Source organism: Cupressus sempervirens, chromosome 3, assembly GCF_028749045.1.
Source record: "Cupressus sempervirens isolate cs-2001-9-10 chromosome 3, ASM2874904v1, whole genome shotgun sequence".
Classification (NCBI taxonomy): Eukaryota; Viridiplantae; Streptophyta; class Pinopsida; order Cupressales; family Cupressaceae; genus Cupressus; species Cupressus sempervirens.
This window is the reverse complement of record NC_143120.1, coordinates 604,925,553-604,944,060: the sequence shown is the minus strand read 5'-3', so window position 1 is coordinate 604,944,060 and position 18,508 is coordinate 604,925,553. Positions and strand designations below refer to the sequence as shown.

At 34.9% G+C, this 18,508-nt stretch overlaps 1 protein-coding gene across 2 annotated transcripts in view; it reads left to right on the top strand.

Annotated features, from left to right (window-relative positions):
• The first annotated feature begins 8,743 nt into the window (after window positions 1-8,743).
• Window positions 8,744-18,508, top strand: part of LOC149568126 (uncharacterized) — a 66,682-nt gene continuing 56,917 nt past the window's right edge. The window contains exons 1-2 of one of the 2 annotated variants that reach the window (XM_089821128.1): window positions 8,744-9,009; window positions 9,164-10,021. In XM_089821128.1, coding sequence (XP_089677254.1) covers window positions 9,786-10,021 — 236 coding nt within the window. In that variant the 5' untranslated portion in view covers window positions 8,744-9,009; window positions 9,164-9,785. Of the gene's footprint in view, window positions 9,010-9,140; window positions 10,022-18,508 lie in introns of those variants that run through there. The other variant, XM_089821127.1, reaches the window with a different exon arrangement.

The window sequence follows — 18,508 nt, the reverse complement described above, 5'->3', positions numbered from 1 at the left end:
AATTCATAAGGGAAATTCACTATTCCTCAATGTCAAAATAAACTCATTTTCATATATTTATATAGGAACAAAAGAGTTCACTATGTAGGTTGACCTGGGAGTGATTCAGTAAATAAAATGTTTTAATTAAATACTTCTTAGGCCTCTATAAGTCATCTTAGATAAGGGTCTTGAATTGGTTTCAAAATAAGTTTATTTTCCCATAGTTAGTATTTACAGTGGTTCAATTGACTTGCCTAAGGGAGTTTGTCATTTTAATTGTTTATTAGTCCTTGTAGTAGGATAAGTATTATTATGACATTTTTTGAATTGCGTGCATTAATGCTTTATTAAATGAGTTCTATTTATACCATGTTAAATTGGAATCACTCCATTAATGAAGGTTTAGCACCTATTTAATGAAAGATAATTAATTTCCCTCTCTCTTTCATTTCTTCTTCCCTTTTTTGTCCATTCTCCTAGGTGGAATTGAGGTAAAAACTAATAGATCCTCTTTAAATGCTCATATTTTTATGGCAATAAGCTAGAGGTAGGATCTATTTCCCCTAGTTCCTTCCTTTCCATCAATCTTTCTACTTGGAATCTACTCTTGGCACTGAAATAGAGTTTCCCCAAGATTTGAACATGAATTTCATGTTACAAGACATATTCAGAGTTCCTCAAATTGTCCTTAGGGTTTGTGCACTTGACAATCACGGGAGCACTACACCCTTGATGGGCCAATTAGGGGCGCACTGTGCCTCTGATGAGGCCCTATTTTGGCCCTTTTTCTCTGGGTCCCATGTTTTGGATAATTGGGTGTTAACTTCTAGGATAATCAACCCATGGGAGTTAGTTAATTCTAATCTCTATATAAACCCTTCTATTTGCTCCATTTTTCATATCACATCATATTGCTCTCAAGTATCAATGATCATAACAAGTAATTGCATACACAAGCTCTACTTCTCAAGCATTCAAGTTTCAAGCCTTCAAACATTCATTTAAGATTCCTCCATTGAAGATCAAGGATTCATGCACTCAAGAAATTGAAGGAGTTTATCTTTGAGATCTTCTTCAATCTATTCAAGATCCTTTGGCATATCTTGTACATTGTTTTGTCTTCTTCTTGGTCCGAATTCATTGGTGAAGTCAAGCACATTGCATTCGATTCAAGAGATCTGACTTTGTAAGGTGAATTCGTACAATTACTTTACATTCATACTATTTCAATTAATTTAATTCAAGGTTAATTCCTAAATTGGGGTTTGAGCAAGGCAACAACAAAAACCCCTTTTTATTGCAGGTTGCCAATATCAAATTGACAAACATGTTGCGGACTAGAGTACACTTTTTTGACTTTTTTCAAAATTGCGAAAAAAGAATTGGCATCAAACACAATCAATCAGGGTCACAGTACACCCCTAATGCACCAGTTCGCCCCTAACAGATCGTCGAAAGATTTTTGGGTTTTGTTTGTTGTATAATTTCAGGCTCAGATTTGAAGGTTTCCTCCCATTTTGATCACTATAGCAACCAACAATAAAAACCCCTTTTTATTGCAGGTTGCAGATATCAAATTGACAAACATGTCGCGGATCGAAGTACACTTTTTTGACTTTTTTCAAAATTGCGAAAAAAGAATCGACATTAGACACAATCAATCAGGGTTACACTACACCCTTGATGCACCAGTTCACCCTTGACAAATCGTCAAAAGATTTTTGGGTTTTGTCTGTTGTATAGTTTCATGCTCGGATTTGAAGGTTTCCTCCCATTTCGATTACTATAGCAAGCACAAAATAGACTTCAAAGGGAAGTTCATTCCCCTCCTTTGTTAAATCAACATATCTATATCTACCACACACACACACATATTAATGATCTCTAAGGATTTAGATATCTTTCCCCTATTCTTCTATATTTAATTTGTTTCATTGCTTCTTATTCATTCGACCAATGCTAATCTCTCTAGATCTAGTCCTCTAGAATTGGGATTGAAATGTTTCTCTTCCTTATCTATTCCTTTCTATATCACACACTTACACATATAGACAAGTTATGTGATGAACTTAGGTCTTATATCCTTGATTCACAATTTCCTCCCTTACACTAATATACCAATTAGAATTCATTTTATATGTTTTTTTAATATAAATATTATGTTTTAAAAAACTACATGACAATTTTTTAACATTATAAACTTTCTATATTAATGTTCTATCTTTTAATTGGTTGATTGAATTGGAGTCTTATATGTGGATTTATGAATCTTTAAATATGATTTTTATTATTAGATTATAAAATAAATTATTTTAATCCTTATTATTTTTTATCATTATTACATTGAACTAATTTTTAATAGTTCTAATATTATAAATTTTTAAAATATAATTTTTCTGATTCAATTAAAAATATTAAATAAATATATATATATATATATATATAATATTTTATAAACTATTATTATAAAAATATTATCATATTGATATTGTAAGCTATTTGTAATATAATAATACCACATGATATATATGCAATAGAAAATATATATCAATAAATGTATATAGAAATAAACTTAAAATTAAGGTTTACATTAATTATACGTACAATTAATAATTAATAATTATTTATACAATTATAATAAAACAAAATTGTTAGTAAAATTATCATTATAAAAACTATAATTACATTTTTTTTATTAATTATAATGTTTTATATTATATGATACATTTATTAAATTAAAACAAGATTTATACTAAAAACTAAAGACAAGTACTAAGCCACTATGTGACACTTGTTTATGAGGTCATAATAAGGGCAGAGTTAGGCAAGGTTAGAGGATAAAATCATCAAAGGGAATAATTCACCATCCCTTGAGGAGTTCTTTATGTCAAAACTGAGATCAATCATTCCTATTACAATTAACATTTTGTCACTGATTTTGCTATGATATGAGACCTTCAAAACACATATTCATCCCTTGTGCCCTTGGCCAAGATTGTATAAGATGGAGGATTTTATCATCATGAGAGGGAAAAAATTTCCTTCTCTCAAGGAATCACTATCTCTTCCACCTTGTTACATTTCCTTACTTCAAAGTACCTCAACATTCATGTATTGTCTAAGTCAATCCAAGGGCAAAAATGTCCAATTTGAGAGGATTTTATCCTCGTGGAAGGGCAAAATCCATCCTCTAAGGAGGACTACATTTTGATCCTTTGCTTATCTCACTATCTTACTCCATGCTAAAGATATTTTATGTTCCATTATTTTGCTTATGTCCCATATTTTGCCACAACATATTGTATACAAAATTTCCAAGGTGGAAGTGGGGAGGGACTACAAAATTCACCAAAGTGTTGAGCAAAAGATGACTAATCTTGAGGCCAAAATCCTCTAGGGTGGGCGAAATCCACCCTCCCTCGAGGATAATTGACATAGTATAAGGTAATAGAATCCCCAAAGTAGATGTCCTAGCCCCCAACAAATAACCACACAACAAAAGAAACAATAACACAAATATTTAGATCCAAAATAATGCCAATCCCATAATATAATCATAAGATTTATATCCAACACGCCTAGTTGTAAGGCCTTCCGGGTTATAGCCAAATACATAAGCAATTACAATAGTAAATCTACAAGATCTCGCAAGATCCAAACACTAACTATCCGACATTCACAATCTGGTAGAAAACCCCAAGAATAATCTAATCTTGTGCTCGTAAGCCACCAAGCAGCCTTTTTGTTTCCCAAGCCACAACTACTAGCTTTGCTCAATTTCTCCCTTCTCAGCTACTCCTCTCTAGTTGACTCCCTCCACATTGAATAATGAATAATGAGAAGACAAGACCCTATACTTATACCAAACCAAGCCACAAGTCAACCCCTGGAAAGATACATTAAATAAACCCTCAAGCTACAAGTTACATTTAAATTTAATTAATTAATTAATTTGTTTTCCTCTATTTTTCACCACTTTCTCTTTCCTCCATTTTTTTTCTCTTTTAAAATTATGTCCCCCTTTATTTTCTAATGCAAGATGCTCCTGCATCAGACTCCCTAGGTAGATAGGAAAGTGTGTCCCACAGTTTGATGTCAAAAGAAATATTTGCAACCATCTTCATCTTCACTAAAGGTTTTCAATCCATCCCATACAAAAGAACAAATTTGCACACTAACCATCTCTACTTCACCCATACAAACATTTGAATCAAATGAATCTCAACAACCCAATCAACACGCTCACTCCCAGGAACAAACTAAACATAATGCTTTAGCAAAAATCTCTATAATTGATCACAACCAACAATAACAATATCCTCAAACATGAAATTCATGTCATCATGAAACTCCAAAACCAACTTAGCAACATGTAAATCCTCAGCCATGTCAACCAAAGGTAGATCAATAACACACAGATTCGTTGTATCATGTAAATACTCAATCACATCAGCAACATGTAAATCCAACTTGACATTAGTAGCAATATCCATATCCTTAATAAAAGAATGTCTAGCAACATGTAAATCCAAAACCATATCCACATCAGTAGCAATATGGAAATCCATATCAGCAATATGGAAATCCATATCATCAACTGATACATCCTTCATCATCTCAACAACAACATATGAATATAGATCAGTATGAAAAACTATAAGCAAATCCTCATAATCAACAATCTCATCATCCACGATAAGATGCTTTACGATTTCCATGGCAGATCCATTCAACTGATCTTGAAAACAAGTCTCCATCTCAACATCAACAAGGTTAGGTTAATCTCTTTAGCAATAGCCACAAGTTGCTCTGCAGGATTAACATCTGACTCCTCAAACTGATCAACAAAACCAACTTCTACCTCAACCTCTCTATGCCCTCTTCTCTCTCAAACAAATCTTCTAATTGACTAGACAACTTGCTTCTGGATTGGTAGACTCTAGCTCCAAAAATCTCTATGAAACTCAAATATCCCTTCCTTAACTCGATTAGTCAAACTAGCTTCCAACGGAGTAGATGTCTCTGAAATCTTCTTCTCCACTACACCACAAAGAGTTGCAATCATCCTAGGGTCCAATCTTCTTAGAGACATCTTCCAAAATCTTCACAAACCCTCTGCAACAAATCTCCAACCAGATCCAATCTTTACTCAGAAAGATCAACTTTCCATCTTTGCAACCATCTCTTTATATCAAAATTCATATGCGAGTCCTCTACAATTGTAAGTCAGAATCACAATCTACTACCCCACAACAAAGATATCTAAGATTCTAGAAGGAACAATCCACCATAAAATCAAACTCTGCACTGATACCACCTGATGCAGTACAAGGCAAGAGAATCCCCAAAGGAGATGTCCTAGCCCTCAACAAATAACCACACAATGAAAGACAAACAATAAAATAGATATTTAGATGCAAAATAAAGCCAATTCTCATAATATAATCATAAGATTTATATCCAACATGCCTGACTGTAAGGCCTTTCGGGTTACGACCAAATACATAAGCAATTACAATAGTAATTTTGCAAGATCTCGCAAGATCCAAACCCTAGCTAGCCTAGATCCGCAATTTGGTAGAAAACCCCAAGAAAAATCTAAACTTATGCTCGCAAGCTACCAAGCAACCTTCTTGTTTCCCAAGCCATAGCTACTAGCTTTGCTCGACTTCTCTCTTCTCAACTACTCCTCTCTAGTTCACTCCCTCCATGCTAAACGATGAATAATGAGAAGACAAGACCCTCTACTTATACCAAACCAAGCCACAAGTTGGTGCCTAGCAAGTTACATTAAATAAACCCTCAAGCTACAAGTTACATTTTAATTTTATTTATTTATTTATTTTCCTCTAATTTTTGTCACTTTCTCTCTCCTCCACTTTTTTCTTCTCTTTTAAAATTATGTCCCCCTTTATTTTTTGATGCAAGATTCTCCTACATCAGACTCCCGGGTAGATTAAAAAGTGTGTTCCACACTTTGATGCCAAAAGAAATATTTGCAACCATCTTTATCTTCACTAAAGGTTTCTAATCCATTCCATACAATAGAACAAATTTGCACATCAACCATCTTTGCTTCATTCATACAAACATTTGAATCGAATGAATCTCAACAACCTAATCAACATGCTCACTCCTAGGAACAAACCGAACATAATGCTTCATAAATAATCTCTGTAATTGATCACAATTAGCAATAGCGATATCCTCAAACATGAAATTCATGTCATCATGGAACTCCAAAACCAAGTCAACAACATGTAAATCCACAATTGTGTCAACCAAAGGCAGATCAAGAACATACAAATCTGTAGTATCATGTAAATCCTCAACCACGTCAGCAACATGTAAATCCAACTCGAAATCAATAACAACATCCATATCCTCAACAAAATAATGTCTAGCAACATGTAAATCCAAAACCATATCCACATTAGTAGCAATATGGAAATCCATATCAACCATATCAACAATAATTGATACATCCTTCATCATCTCAACAACAACATATGAATGTAAATTTGTATTAGCAACTATATGAAAATCCTCATAATCAACTATCTCATCATCTATGATAAGATGCTCAGTGATTTCCATGGCAGATCCATTCAACTGATCATGAAAATAAGTCTCCATCTCAACATCAACAAGGTTAGGAATCTCTTCAGCAATAGCCACAAGTTGCTCTACAAGATTCACATCAGAATCCTCAAATTGATCAACAAAACCAACTTCCACCTCAACCTTGCTATGCCTTCTTCTCTCTTGAACAAGTCTTCTAACCGACCAGACAACTCGCTTTTGGATTGGTAGACTCCAACTCCAAAAATCTTTGCAAAACTCAACTATCCCTTCCTTAACTTGATTAGTAAAATTAGCTTCCAACTGAGCAGATGTCTCTGAAATCTTCTTCTCCACTACATCACAAAGATTTGCAACCATCTTAGGGTCCAATATTCTCAGAGACATATTCTAAGATCTTCGCAAACCCTCTGCAACAAATCTCCAACTAGATCCAATCTTTACTCAAAAAGATCAACATTCCATCTTCGCAACCATCTCTTTATATCAAAATTCATACGCGAGTCCTTTGGAATTGTAAGTCAGAACCACAATCTACTACCCCACAACAAAGATATCTAAGATTCCAGAAGGAACAATCCACCAGAAGATTGAAATTTGCTCTGATACCACATAACATAGTACAAGACAAGAGAATCCCCAAAGGAGATGTCCCAGCCCCCAACAAATAACCACATAGTGGAAGATAAACAATAACACAGATATTTGGATCCAAAATAATGCCAATTCTCATAATGTAATCATAAGATTTATATCCAACATGCCTGACTGTAAGGCCGTCCAGGTTACGACCAAATACATGAGCAATTACAATAGTAATTCAACAAGATCTCGCAAGATCCAAACTCTAGCTAGCCTAGATCTACAATCTGGTAGAAAACCCCAAGAAGGATTTAAACTAGTGCTTGCAAGCTACCAAGCAACCTTCTTGTTTCCCAAGTTGCAACTACTACCTCTGCTCAACTTCTCTCTTCTCAACGACTCCTCTCTAGCTGACTCCCTCCATGCTGAATGATGAATAATGAGAAAACAGAATCCTTTACTTATACCAAACCAAGCCACAAGTCGGCCCCTAGCAAATTACATTTAATTAACCCTCAAGCTACAAGTTACATTTAAATTTTATTTATTTATTTTCCTCTAATTTTCATCACTTTCTCTCTCCTCCATTTTAATTTTTTTTCCCTTCTCTTTTAAAATTATGTCCCCCTTTATTTTTTGCTTCTGCATCAATAACTCTTTATTAAACTTTCATATCTAATAGGTTCTCCACATTAGCTTTTGCCTTTGGCTTATCTGTCATTGTTTTTAAAATCAAACACTAACTTTTTATGCCCAAGATGGAAATGGAGGTGTCTAAGATTGGGGTGGAATTTACATGTTTGTAAGGATGAATTCGTGAGTAGGGGGAGAAACTGGTCACCCCATTAGGATTTTTCCTTAAGTCACTTCATTATTCACCATGATCAATCTCATTTTGTCTTGGCAAATTACTTAATCACTTCATCTTGATGACTTATCTTGCACTTTTGAAGGAATTGCATCAAGTGTAGGCCCTTCAATTTCAAGGGAGAAATTAAGGGGAGGCGAGGATTTTATGCTTGACATGATCAAATTCCAACCTACTGCCAAGATTACGGATTTCCAAGCTAATCCTATGTTTTAACACTTTTTATAATTTTTAGCTCATGAATGGGAGGATTTATACATATATAATTTATTTATTTATACTTGCATAAATGATGTCAAGATGTTTGAGATATGTTTGAACTCCATAGGAGTTATCATAAAGATTTTAGATTTCGAGGTTTTCAAAAATCCTATAATGAAATTTCAGGATTCAACATTCCTCCTACAAATTTGCACCCTACTAGATTAACTTTCTAATTTCAGATTGAAGCTGAAACAAGAATTTTCTAATAATGCTAAGTCATTTCCTCACACATCCATTAATTTCAACTCCACCTTTCTCACTAACTTAGTCCAACTCTTGCTTATGTCTCAAATAAATTTGACTTCCACACATGTCAAAATTGCTTGAAATTACTTCCTCCATTCGAAGAATTCCTGAAGCAAAAAGAGGTTGTCCCATTCACAATAGAGCCACAGCGTGAAAACCGCATAAGTCGTGTATTAAAAGAAGAGTGACATTCAGGCCCTTGCATATTCCTACAAGTTGGTGATTTCGTTGGCAGCGTTGTCATTAGCGTTGTCATTGAGAATAAATACCCCACCTTTCAAATCTCCCGGACAGAACCGACCAGATTTCAAAAATGAATTGCGATCTGTCCGTCAAAAGCAGAGAAGTTACAGTAATATGAAAGTGATCTCCAATATGGATTTGCGTGCGTGTATTCTACTTAGGGAGTAAATAATTAAAAAATTATAGTACGGCGAACCCACAAAGCCTAGTATCGGCTATTAAGCAATACCCACATGTAAAAGGTTGGGTATCCATGCTGGCGCTGGCGCTGGCTCTTTTAAATTTCACTGCTTTCTTTTCTGTCTTGTTTCTTACCACTTTACTGTCTTCCTATGTTTTGTCTGCATATGCACGCTTGATGGAATGTTCAATCACCCTCTTTCAATTCTTTTCCAGCAATCTGGCACGGATCGGTTATTCTAATTATCCCGCATTGCAAAGACACGCATGCATTTAAGGAAAGGAGGCCGTAGCAGCGACAGTCACGGGATGTTTTCGGATTGAATTAGTTTGTTTTTCATATAACTTTCAGGGAACTTAAAAAGTTAGAGCAATCTTACAACAGGGTTTTTAGATGGGATTTTTCTCTTACTTTTTGAACTTTTTTCTTCAAAGCCAATCACAGTTAATGTTTGAGGTATTGGTGGAAAGTAATCATCTTATCTGATGTTCATTGGATTTAGCCTATTCAACTAATGCCAATCTTTCAGCTGGGGAGGGAGGGCATCGGTGAATCCTCGATTTGCACAAAATCTCTGTGCTGTTGTCACAACGGTCTGTAAGTACCCAAGTGTCCCCAAATGATATAGGTTGAATGTGGTGTTATTGACAGAGCAGCAGAGATTAGTTTATTCCGCTGGCTTCTTCAAGGCAAAAGCAGGGCTCCGGTGGCTGCGCCTCACTTTTGTTCAGCTCGTGGTGCGGCTCTTCCTCCTCGGGAATCAGGAAAGACGGGACGCCTTCATTAAAGGTGGACGCTGTTCATCCTTCTTCTAATGGTGATAAGGATGGCTCGCCCATGGAACCGCCCGCTACTCCCTTTCCACTTCCCTTGGCAGCAAACAGGGAAAATGATGCTGGGGTTGGTCTGAAGGTGTGTATGAAGAGCAGCCTGAAGAAGCCGTGTGGGTGTGCAACAGGCATGGAGGACACAGCTCTCAATGCTCATGGCACTGATTGTAAGAGGAGGAGGAAAGTGCAGTGGATTGATGCAAATGGACAGGACCTAGCCCAAATCAAGGAATTCGAGCAAAGGTCTTGTTTATGGGCTTCCTATTTTTTTAAAGTTAAACTGATCTTATTTGTCTCCCCCTTTTGATTCTTTTCGCATTGTTTTATTCCTGCAATAGAACTGGATTTGTCTGAATAGTTACCATGAAGACCTTTATTTACGAATGCATTGGAAGCATAGGTTTTTCCCGTTCATTGTGATTTTAACTTTTGATATCCAAATTTGATGCCATTCATATCTACACAAATCCTCAATTCGATTCATTTGCCCAACATAATCTATGGAACTAGCTTAAACCATTAGCTTAGCTTTATGTTTGTGATCCAATATCCCCTCAATGGATTAATCTTCTTATAATGCATCAATGTCACGAGATTCTCTTGGAAAAAGTAGATGTTTGGTTCATGTTAAATTTGTGTTAGGCTTTGTTTTGGGTAAAGAGCTAGATTATATTCGATAGTCAAAATTTATTTAATACCTTTGTTTGGCAATACAACTGCAGCTGTGTGTACCTCCTCTAGAATGTATGAAAATCTGTTAGAACTGTTAAAGATAACTTTAGATAGCCAGACTGTTAAGTTTTCAAATCAAAATATAAGAATGCAATAATCAGAAATACATTAACAGATGATACAGTTATTATCTTGTGAAAAACCCTCCTCACCAAGGGAAACAACCCAGCTCACCAAAGATAGTTCCTTTATTGAGATTCTTGAAATGAATTACGAAACCACTTGCTTATGATTGAATAATATCTCTGTCAATCAATAAGCATTATTTATGAGCTTTCTTCAAGTTACTCTTAGTCCTTAAGAATACCCAGAATTACAAAATATATCTCTGCAATAGAAACAAACAATACGAGACTATACCTTAGCTGCTCACAGCAGATAAACAATCAGGTAGCTCTGGATACACACACAAGCACTGAGCTCAAGTTGCTCACAGCAGATAAACAATCAGGTAGCTCCGGATACACACACAAGCACTGAGCTCAAGCTGCTCACAGCAGACGAAACATTATATTGAAGCTTTTTCCTCCAAAAAACAAAACAAAACGATACGCTGATGAATATATTTACATTATCATCAGACACACTAAAACCAAAAGACATGACACCCTATAGTCACATGAAGTAAGCCAATGAATGGTAATCAACGTACATTACAAAAACACCTGACATCATCAAATGTGAATCAACACATCCACAAAAGGATCATGGGCAATAGGAAATGAACTGTTGATGCAATAAGGAGACTCAACCTTAAACTGCCAACAACATCAGAGATAATAAATGACGGAAGCAACACATAATATGCCAATGGTGCACGAGGAAGCAAGATGGTGTCATGTCATTGATGCCAAGTAGGAACAGCAAGCGCTCGATACAAGAATAAAACACGACACCAATCTGATACAAGAATGAAACATGGCAAGAGATGAATATAGAGACTTGAACAGAACTGAACAATACTCCGAACACAAAAAATGCAAACGAACAGTGTAGGATCAATCACAGTTAAGAATAATGTGTCTCGCAGCTACTAGAATTTCAACACTCCCTCTTAGCAAGAGAGAAATTATTCATATGTCATAGTGTGACTCACCATGACAAGCACACAGAAGTTGCAACCAAGAAGTGTGAATAACAAAATCTTGTGACAGGTTTTCTCAACAGAATATTGTCATCTCATCATAACAATATTCACTATTGCTACTCCTAGAGGGTGAATAAAAGAAACAGAAAATAAAGTCATGGAGTCATACACATGACTTCCACCATAGTTACTCCGACCGGGTGGATTCACCATAGCTACACCCAGAGAGTGGAAACAGGGATTTCACCTCAAACTTTTCTCGTAAAGAAGAACTCATTAATAAGGGATTTCTCCTCGAATTTATCTCATAAAGAAATCATTATCAAGGGATTTCATCTTCAACTTTTCTTACAAAGAAGAACTCATCAACAAGGGATTTCACCTCGAACTTCTCTCGCAGAGAACTCATTAACAAGGGATTTTACCTCAAACTTCTCTCACAGAGAAGAACTTGTTAACAAGGGAAAACTTCTCTTGTAGAGAAGAACTCATTAACAAGGGATTTCACCTCGAACTTCTCTCTCTCTCAAAGAAGAACTCATTAACACATAACATATCATCTAAATGCTGAGACTCCCTCTTAGCGGACATTCCCTTTCAAGAGAGGCAGCAAACTCACAGTTTGAGTATTACAATAAATTGATCGACTCCAATGTTTGGTCAAGCAAGGAGCTTTTGCATTCTCCCTTTGCCTCACAAGCTCCCTTTGAATATCATTTCTTCCTCTTAATGCAAATACAATGTGTATATGTTATCCCTTTTTAATAAAGTTATGTATTATCAATTTAGTCCCATGGCTGCAAGCAGCGTCCCCGTGTTCATTTCTACAACCTGCATATGACTTTGTACACAATCTCTCATCATTCTGTTGCTTCTCGATCCGTCCTGCAGCCAAGAGATATTAATAATAATTCATAGAATCAAGCTATCATAAAAAGAAATATATAGATCAATGATAAAAGCGTACACTATTCCCACTGTTATAACAAAAATTCATGATCAATATTGGAAGGTATAATTACAAAATACTTATCTCTTTGTTGTCTAATCTTCTTCAAGAAGGATCTCAACACACACACACAAATATGGATCAATACACAGGCATCTCTTTTAACAATATTGAACAATAATTGCAGACCAACATTCATATGATGATCATAGACTGCTTGCATACTATCTCACACAATGAATGCCAACAAACATCTCCTTAAAGAGTGCCTCTAAAAAATATGAACAATCCTTAATCATTAATGATCATATCTAAACCAAGAAGACCTGTCTGTAACTTGTGATGGTCCAAGAATATTCACCATGAATAGAATATCTGAAGGCTTAAGAGTTCTGGTTCTGAACTTTTTCTTTAGATACCATGTTAAGTTTCTGAACCAGAATATAAGAATGCAATAATCAGAATACAATAACAAATGACACAGTTATTATCCTGTTGAAAACCCTCACCGAGGTAAACAACTCCGCCCACCAAAGATAGTTCCTTTATTGAGATTCTTGAAACCTAAGTCACAAGGTTCAAATTCGAATTCGAGTTCGTCAATCATAAAGTTTGGATGAAATTCGGCAAGGGTTAAAATTTGGAAAAAATTGACATTAAATTTAACTTATATAAATTTATTTATTTTGAAATATAAGTAATGTATCCACAAAATTGTCAAAATAGTTTGACATTGCTTAATAATCAAGCTAAATCTCAATATTATTAAAAAATAGAATAATATTACTATAAATAAAAATATTATATTAAAATCTAGAAATTTCAGATGAAGTTTGGAAAGGGTAAAAATTCGCTGAAATTTGAAATTCATAGATGAAATTTGGCATTTCTGGCGTTTCCTGTGACTTAGCTTGAAACAAATTACAAAACCAGTTGCTTATGATTGAATAAAATCTCAGTCAATCAGTAAGCATTACTTATGAGCCTTCAAGTTACTCTCAATCTCGAAGAATACCTATAATTACAAAATATATCTCTGCAATATAAAAAAATGTATGCCTGCAATAAAAACAAACAATATGAGACTATACTCAAGCTGGTCACGGCAGACAAACAATCAGGTGCGTCTCATACACACACAAGCACTCAGCTCAAGCTGATCACAGAAGACAAAACATTATATTGAAGCTTCTTCCACCAAAAAAAAACGATAGGATGGTGAATACCTTGGTAGTATCCTCCAACTCATCACACACGCTAAAGCCTAAAACCAAAAGACACGACACCCTTAGTCACCCGAAATAAACCAATGATTGTAAACTGACATGCGTTATAGAAACACCCGGCATCATCAAATGTGATTAGACACATCCATAAAAGGATCATAGGCAATAGTAAATGAACCGTTGATGCAATAAGGAGACCATTGAACTTCAACCTCAAAATGCCAACAACAGCAGAGATAATATGTACAGGAAGCAACACATTATATGACAACGATGCCACGAGGAAGCAAGACCGGGCCATGTCATCGATGCCAAGTAGGAACATCAAGCACTCGATATAAGAATAATGCACAACACCAAACGGATACAAGAACCAAACATGGCAAGAGATGAATATAAAGACTTCAACAGAACTGAGCAATACTCAGAACTCAAAAAATGCAAACGAACATTTTAGTATCAATCACAGGTAAGAATAATCTGTCTTGCAGCTACCAGAATTTCAATATGGACAACAGGCTAAAGGATCTAAAGTTACACAACTTCTCCACACAAACAAGGATAATCAAACACAACTGCATTCCAATAAGCAGGATAAGAAGAAATGTGGAAACCTCTAAACCGTAACTGCACGATCAACTTACAACTGAGTAGATATTCTTGGTTTGTTACAAAACCAAATATTACCATTTATTACAAGATACTTGGATGCCACCATGTCAGCAACATTCAATCACAAAAATTGTGGCGTTCATTCCTCTAGCCACACCAAAAAAAAACTGATTAGAGAAGTTTGAGCTGGGTGACCTCTGTTCTCCAGGGTGGCTTCTATGCACACCCAACTATGCAAGAACTCAACAGCTCATTTTTTTGTTTACTTAAAACATGTCCACGTCACGTGGAATGATTTGAACAACTACTTTCTCTTGATACTTTCAGGATATGCCTCAGCAGAAGCTGTTTGACTGGAGTTTATCTTGAAAGTGCCTGGAGATTATACCTTTTCTGGGTGGCATAGAATGAGGCCTTTACTTTATTGAACAAATGAAAACTTGTAGTTTAGAACTTGAAATTTTTTGGAAGCTGGATTTTTTTAAAGATGGGTGATAATTCTCCCATTCCAAAACTATACTATAACCTCTTTTCATTTTTCCCATGATTACACTTTGCACACAGTCTTCACATTGCGATTTTGGAGTTGAACAGCAAAAGGAACAAAAATGACAATTTTTGCATCTAAACTCTGATCTTTGGGCTGATTATTGATTTTTTTTTTCAGTATTATTTTGTATATCTATGGATGTAAAATTAATCGTCAAATTTATGCTGTTTTTGAAAATGCCCCAAATTCTCGTTACTGATTTTATAGTGTAGTTGTAATATATCTGCTAAAAATATTTTGGTAACTGTTTTCTGTTTTTGTGGAAGCTTGATACATTTGATCTAATTTTATTTTTGCAAACATACTTTTGATCTAAATTACTGTTTCAAGTGATGCTGCTGTTACTGACGTCAGTATCTGGTATGGCAATATTTTTTTCCTTGCATTTAAGTACAGGATATATATGGATGCTCAAAATTATAAACTACAAGAACAGTGATGCTCATCATTGTTTAGTTTTTAGGCCAGAAATTAAAGATAAATAGCATAAGAAAAGTAAATAAAATGCACAAAAGACACAAAATAATTATCCTAGGAAAACCCTTCCACTTGAAGGGAAAAATCCAGCCACACCAGCAAAAATCACTTTTATTGATGATAAAAGTTTGATTAGAAGGCTTTCACTTCATTGAATGCATTGAGCAATCACATAAATAGGTTACATTTGACTCTTCGTCTTAGATTCAAAGGTCTCTTCGAATCCTAACTGCAAGACCATTCAAATATACAACTTTTAATATTTTCATACACATGCCTCTTTGCATGATGAATGACACGTCTTGTTATATAATATTAACTTAAATATTCTCACAAATGTCTCATTCAGCTGAAGGTGACCATAACGGTCATAACAAATATATTTCCATACTATAAGAACAGAGATAAAGATCTCTATTGCAGCTACAAACTACAGCACTCTCTGTTAGCAAGAGAGAGATTTTTAATAAGGCAGTCACTCGTAGCTGCAATCAAAGATGTCAATGATAATTCACATCATGGAAAACATTTTATCTCAGCATAACATAATTCACTATAGCACATAAAATAAAAGTCACATACATGACTTTCACCATGCCTACTTGCTGTAAAATACCAACTTAGTAGACTGAATAATTAAATACTAAATTCTGAAGTTCATATCTTGAAACAGAAATCCAAAAGAATGTATAACAGTTAGGAAAATTAAATTACATAACCATATTACCGAAGTAAACATCTTTTACACCATCCAATCCGTTTCATGTGAAAGTAACTGAAATATTTTTTCAAAACTGAAATTACTAACTAATGGATATCTATAACAGTTCAAAAGACACTAAATCATTCCATATATTCCATAAATTATATAATAATTACAATAAATGAACTTGCAAGATAAAATCTAGAAAAGAAAAATATATTGAATCTAACTGAGGTATTTGAAAAAGTTGTTCAAGCCTCGGCTTTTTGGTAAGAGGAGAAGAATAGACACAGGCTTAACCTCCCAACCACGAACCTTATAAATCCCCAAACAATCTTTTAACAAGAAAGACCCTCCCTACCCCGGGGTAAGGCTTGGGGCACTATAGTCCAGCCATTCGAACATACTGATGTTTACAATGTCTGCTCAGTAGTAGGCGGGTATGCCTGATTAACTAGCACCGCCGACATCTTGTGATAAAAAATATGCAAGCATGCCTCTAAACGACCTTGGCCAAGGATTTAGATGGGTTTCTAATACCTACTTGATCACCACCACTCAACTTGACAACAGGGTACATATTGGACAAACATGAACGAACTTGGATGTTTTGTAGGAAATTATTAGAAAACTTATCATGTTTACATAAATTGAAGTTCTGATTTCTGCTGCTTTCCTTGGCTGGGATTCCTTCCTCTTAACCCCCTTTCATTGGCTACTCTAGCCAGGGTGAGTCCTTGGAGAAATTAATTTTCATTCTGATATAGATCATTTTGATTAAGTGTGGATTCCTATCCATTGGCGGGTATGCCTTGAGTAACAAACTTGTGCAATGATGTAAATCAGTTTTGGCAACATGTCGGGCTTATATTTTAGTACCACACTATAGAATAGAACTCGTGGCAAAGTAAAAGGCAAATATTACAGAAATAAGACAGAGAAGAAAGAACTTTGATCTCAGTGAAAATTACTCATTTTGTACATTGGCCTCCATATGAAATTAACAACTTCAGAGATCTTGAACAGAGAGGGCATAGAGCATCGACATAGAACATGAACCAAGTACATAGACATTGAACATAAAATCTGATCCATTGATTTAGAATCATAAAAATCGGGTGCATAGACGTTGAACAAAACCCTGAACGAAAGTCTCTTGTGTGGTTTGATTGATGCTTCAACCGCATGGCTTAGAGCCAACTCTTGTTGTGAATGAAATGAGAAAATGACAGGGAAAACTGGTGTCTGAACCAAGAAGTATTATGCTCAGAGGGAGGGGAAAGAATACCATTTGAAGTCAGACATGAAATGTTTATATCCTTTCTTGGGCTCAAGTGAGCCGTGGCTCAAGGTGACAGCTTTTCAAGACCATCGGTTTCAAGGTCACCGAATTTTAAAAAGGTGGCTCCAAGTGTACATGGTCGCCTCTCATGGAGAGATATATGTTTGAATTATTAAAGAGTTCCTTTAGATTATATATATATATAAAATTTTTAAATGATTTCATCATGCTATTATTATATCTAATGTCACACCCATTAAAATATGTATACCTACGGATGTGCGTAGTTCGGAGAAATATGGTTTATTTTAACATCATATCCTCTTGATAGATGCACATGTATAGATATATACATATATTAATAAGTACACACTATAGACATTATGTTAATATCATGGTGGTATCACAGATTTATATATGCGTATATATATATAGGTGAAGATAAAAGACAATGGAGATGACATCACAAACAACAAAGGTAATGGTTTTTAACATGAATATTAATAATGATAACTATATATATATATATATATATATATATATATATATATATATATATATATATATATATATATATATATATATATTTGTCCAAGTAGCTCATGTTTGTCCAGTGGTGTTGCTAAATCCCTATCAAGGTAGTTAGAGGTCATACTTGGCGATTGAACAAATGGGCTAGAATAGTGCCCCATTCCCTAAATCCCGTTTAGCAATGCTTTCTCCCCTTCATCTGCTCCTGCAACCACTAGTGCAGCATTTTCACAATAATAATAAGTTCTCCCATTTAAATCAATATTAGAATATATCACAAAATAACTGTAGCAACGGTTAACTATCATTATCAATAACAAGTAAATATAATAGAATAGTGGTTAACTACCATTTCCATAAATAAATAAACATGATAACTGATAACCAATTCCATTATAACAACCACTTCCACATGAAATAAACAATTAACTATAACTTCCCTTTTCACATGATCAAGAAAATGATAGTTTTAACTGACCATCTCAATGGCTATAACTTATTTTAGTTAGGTCAAAATTTTGGTATGCAAAACTTGTAGAGGGTGGAATGAATGATTTTACCTCAAAAACTTCTCCTACAGA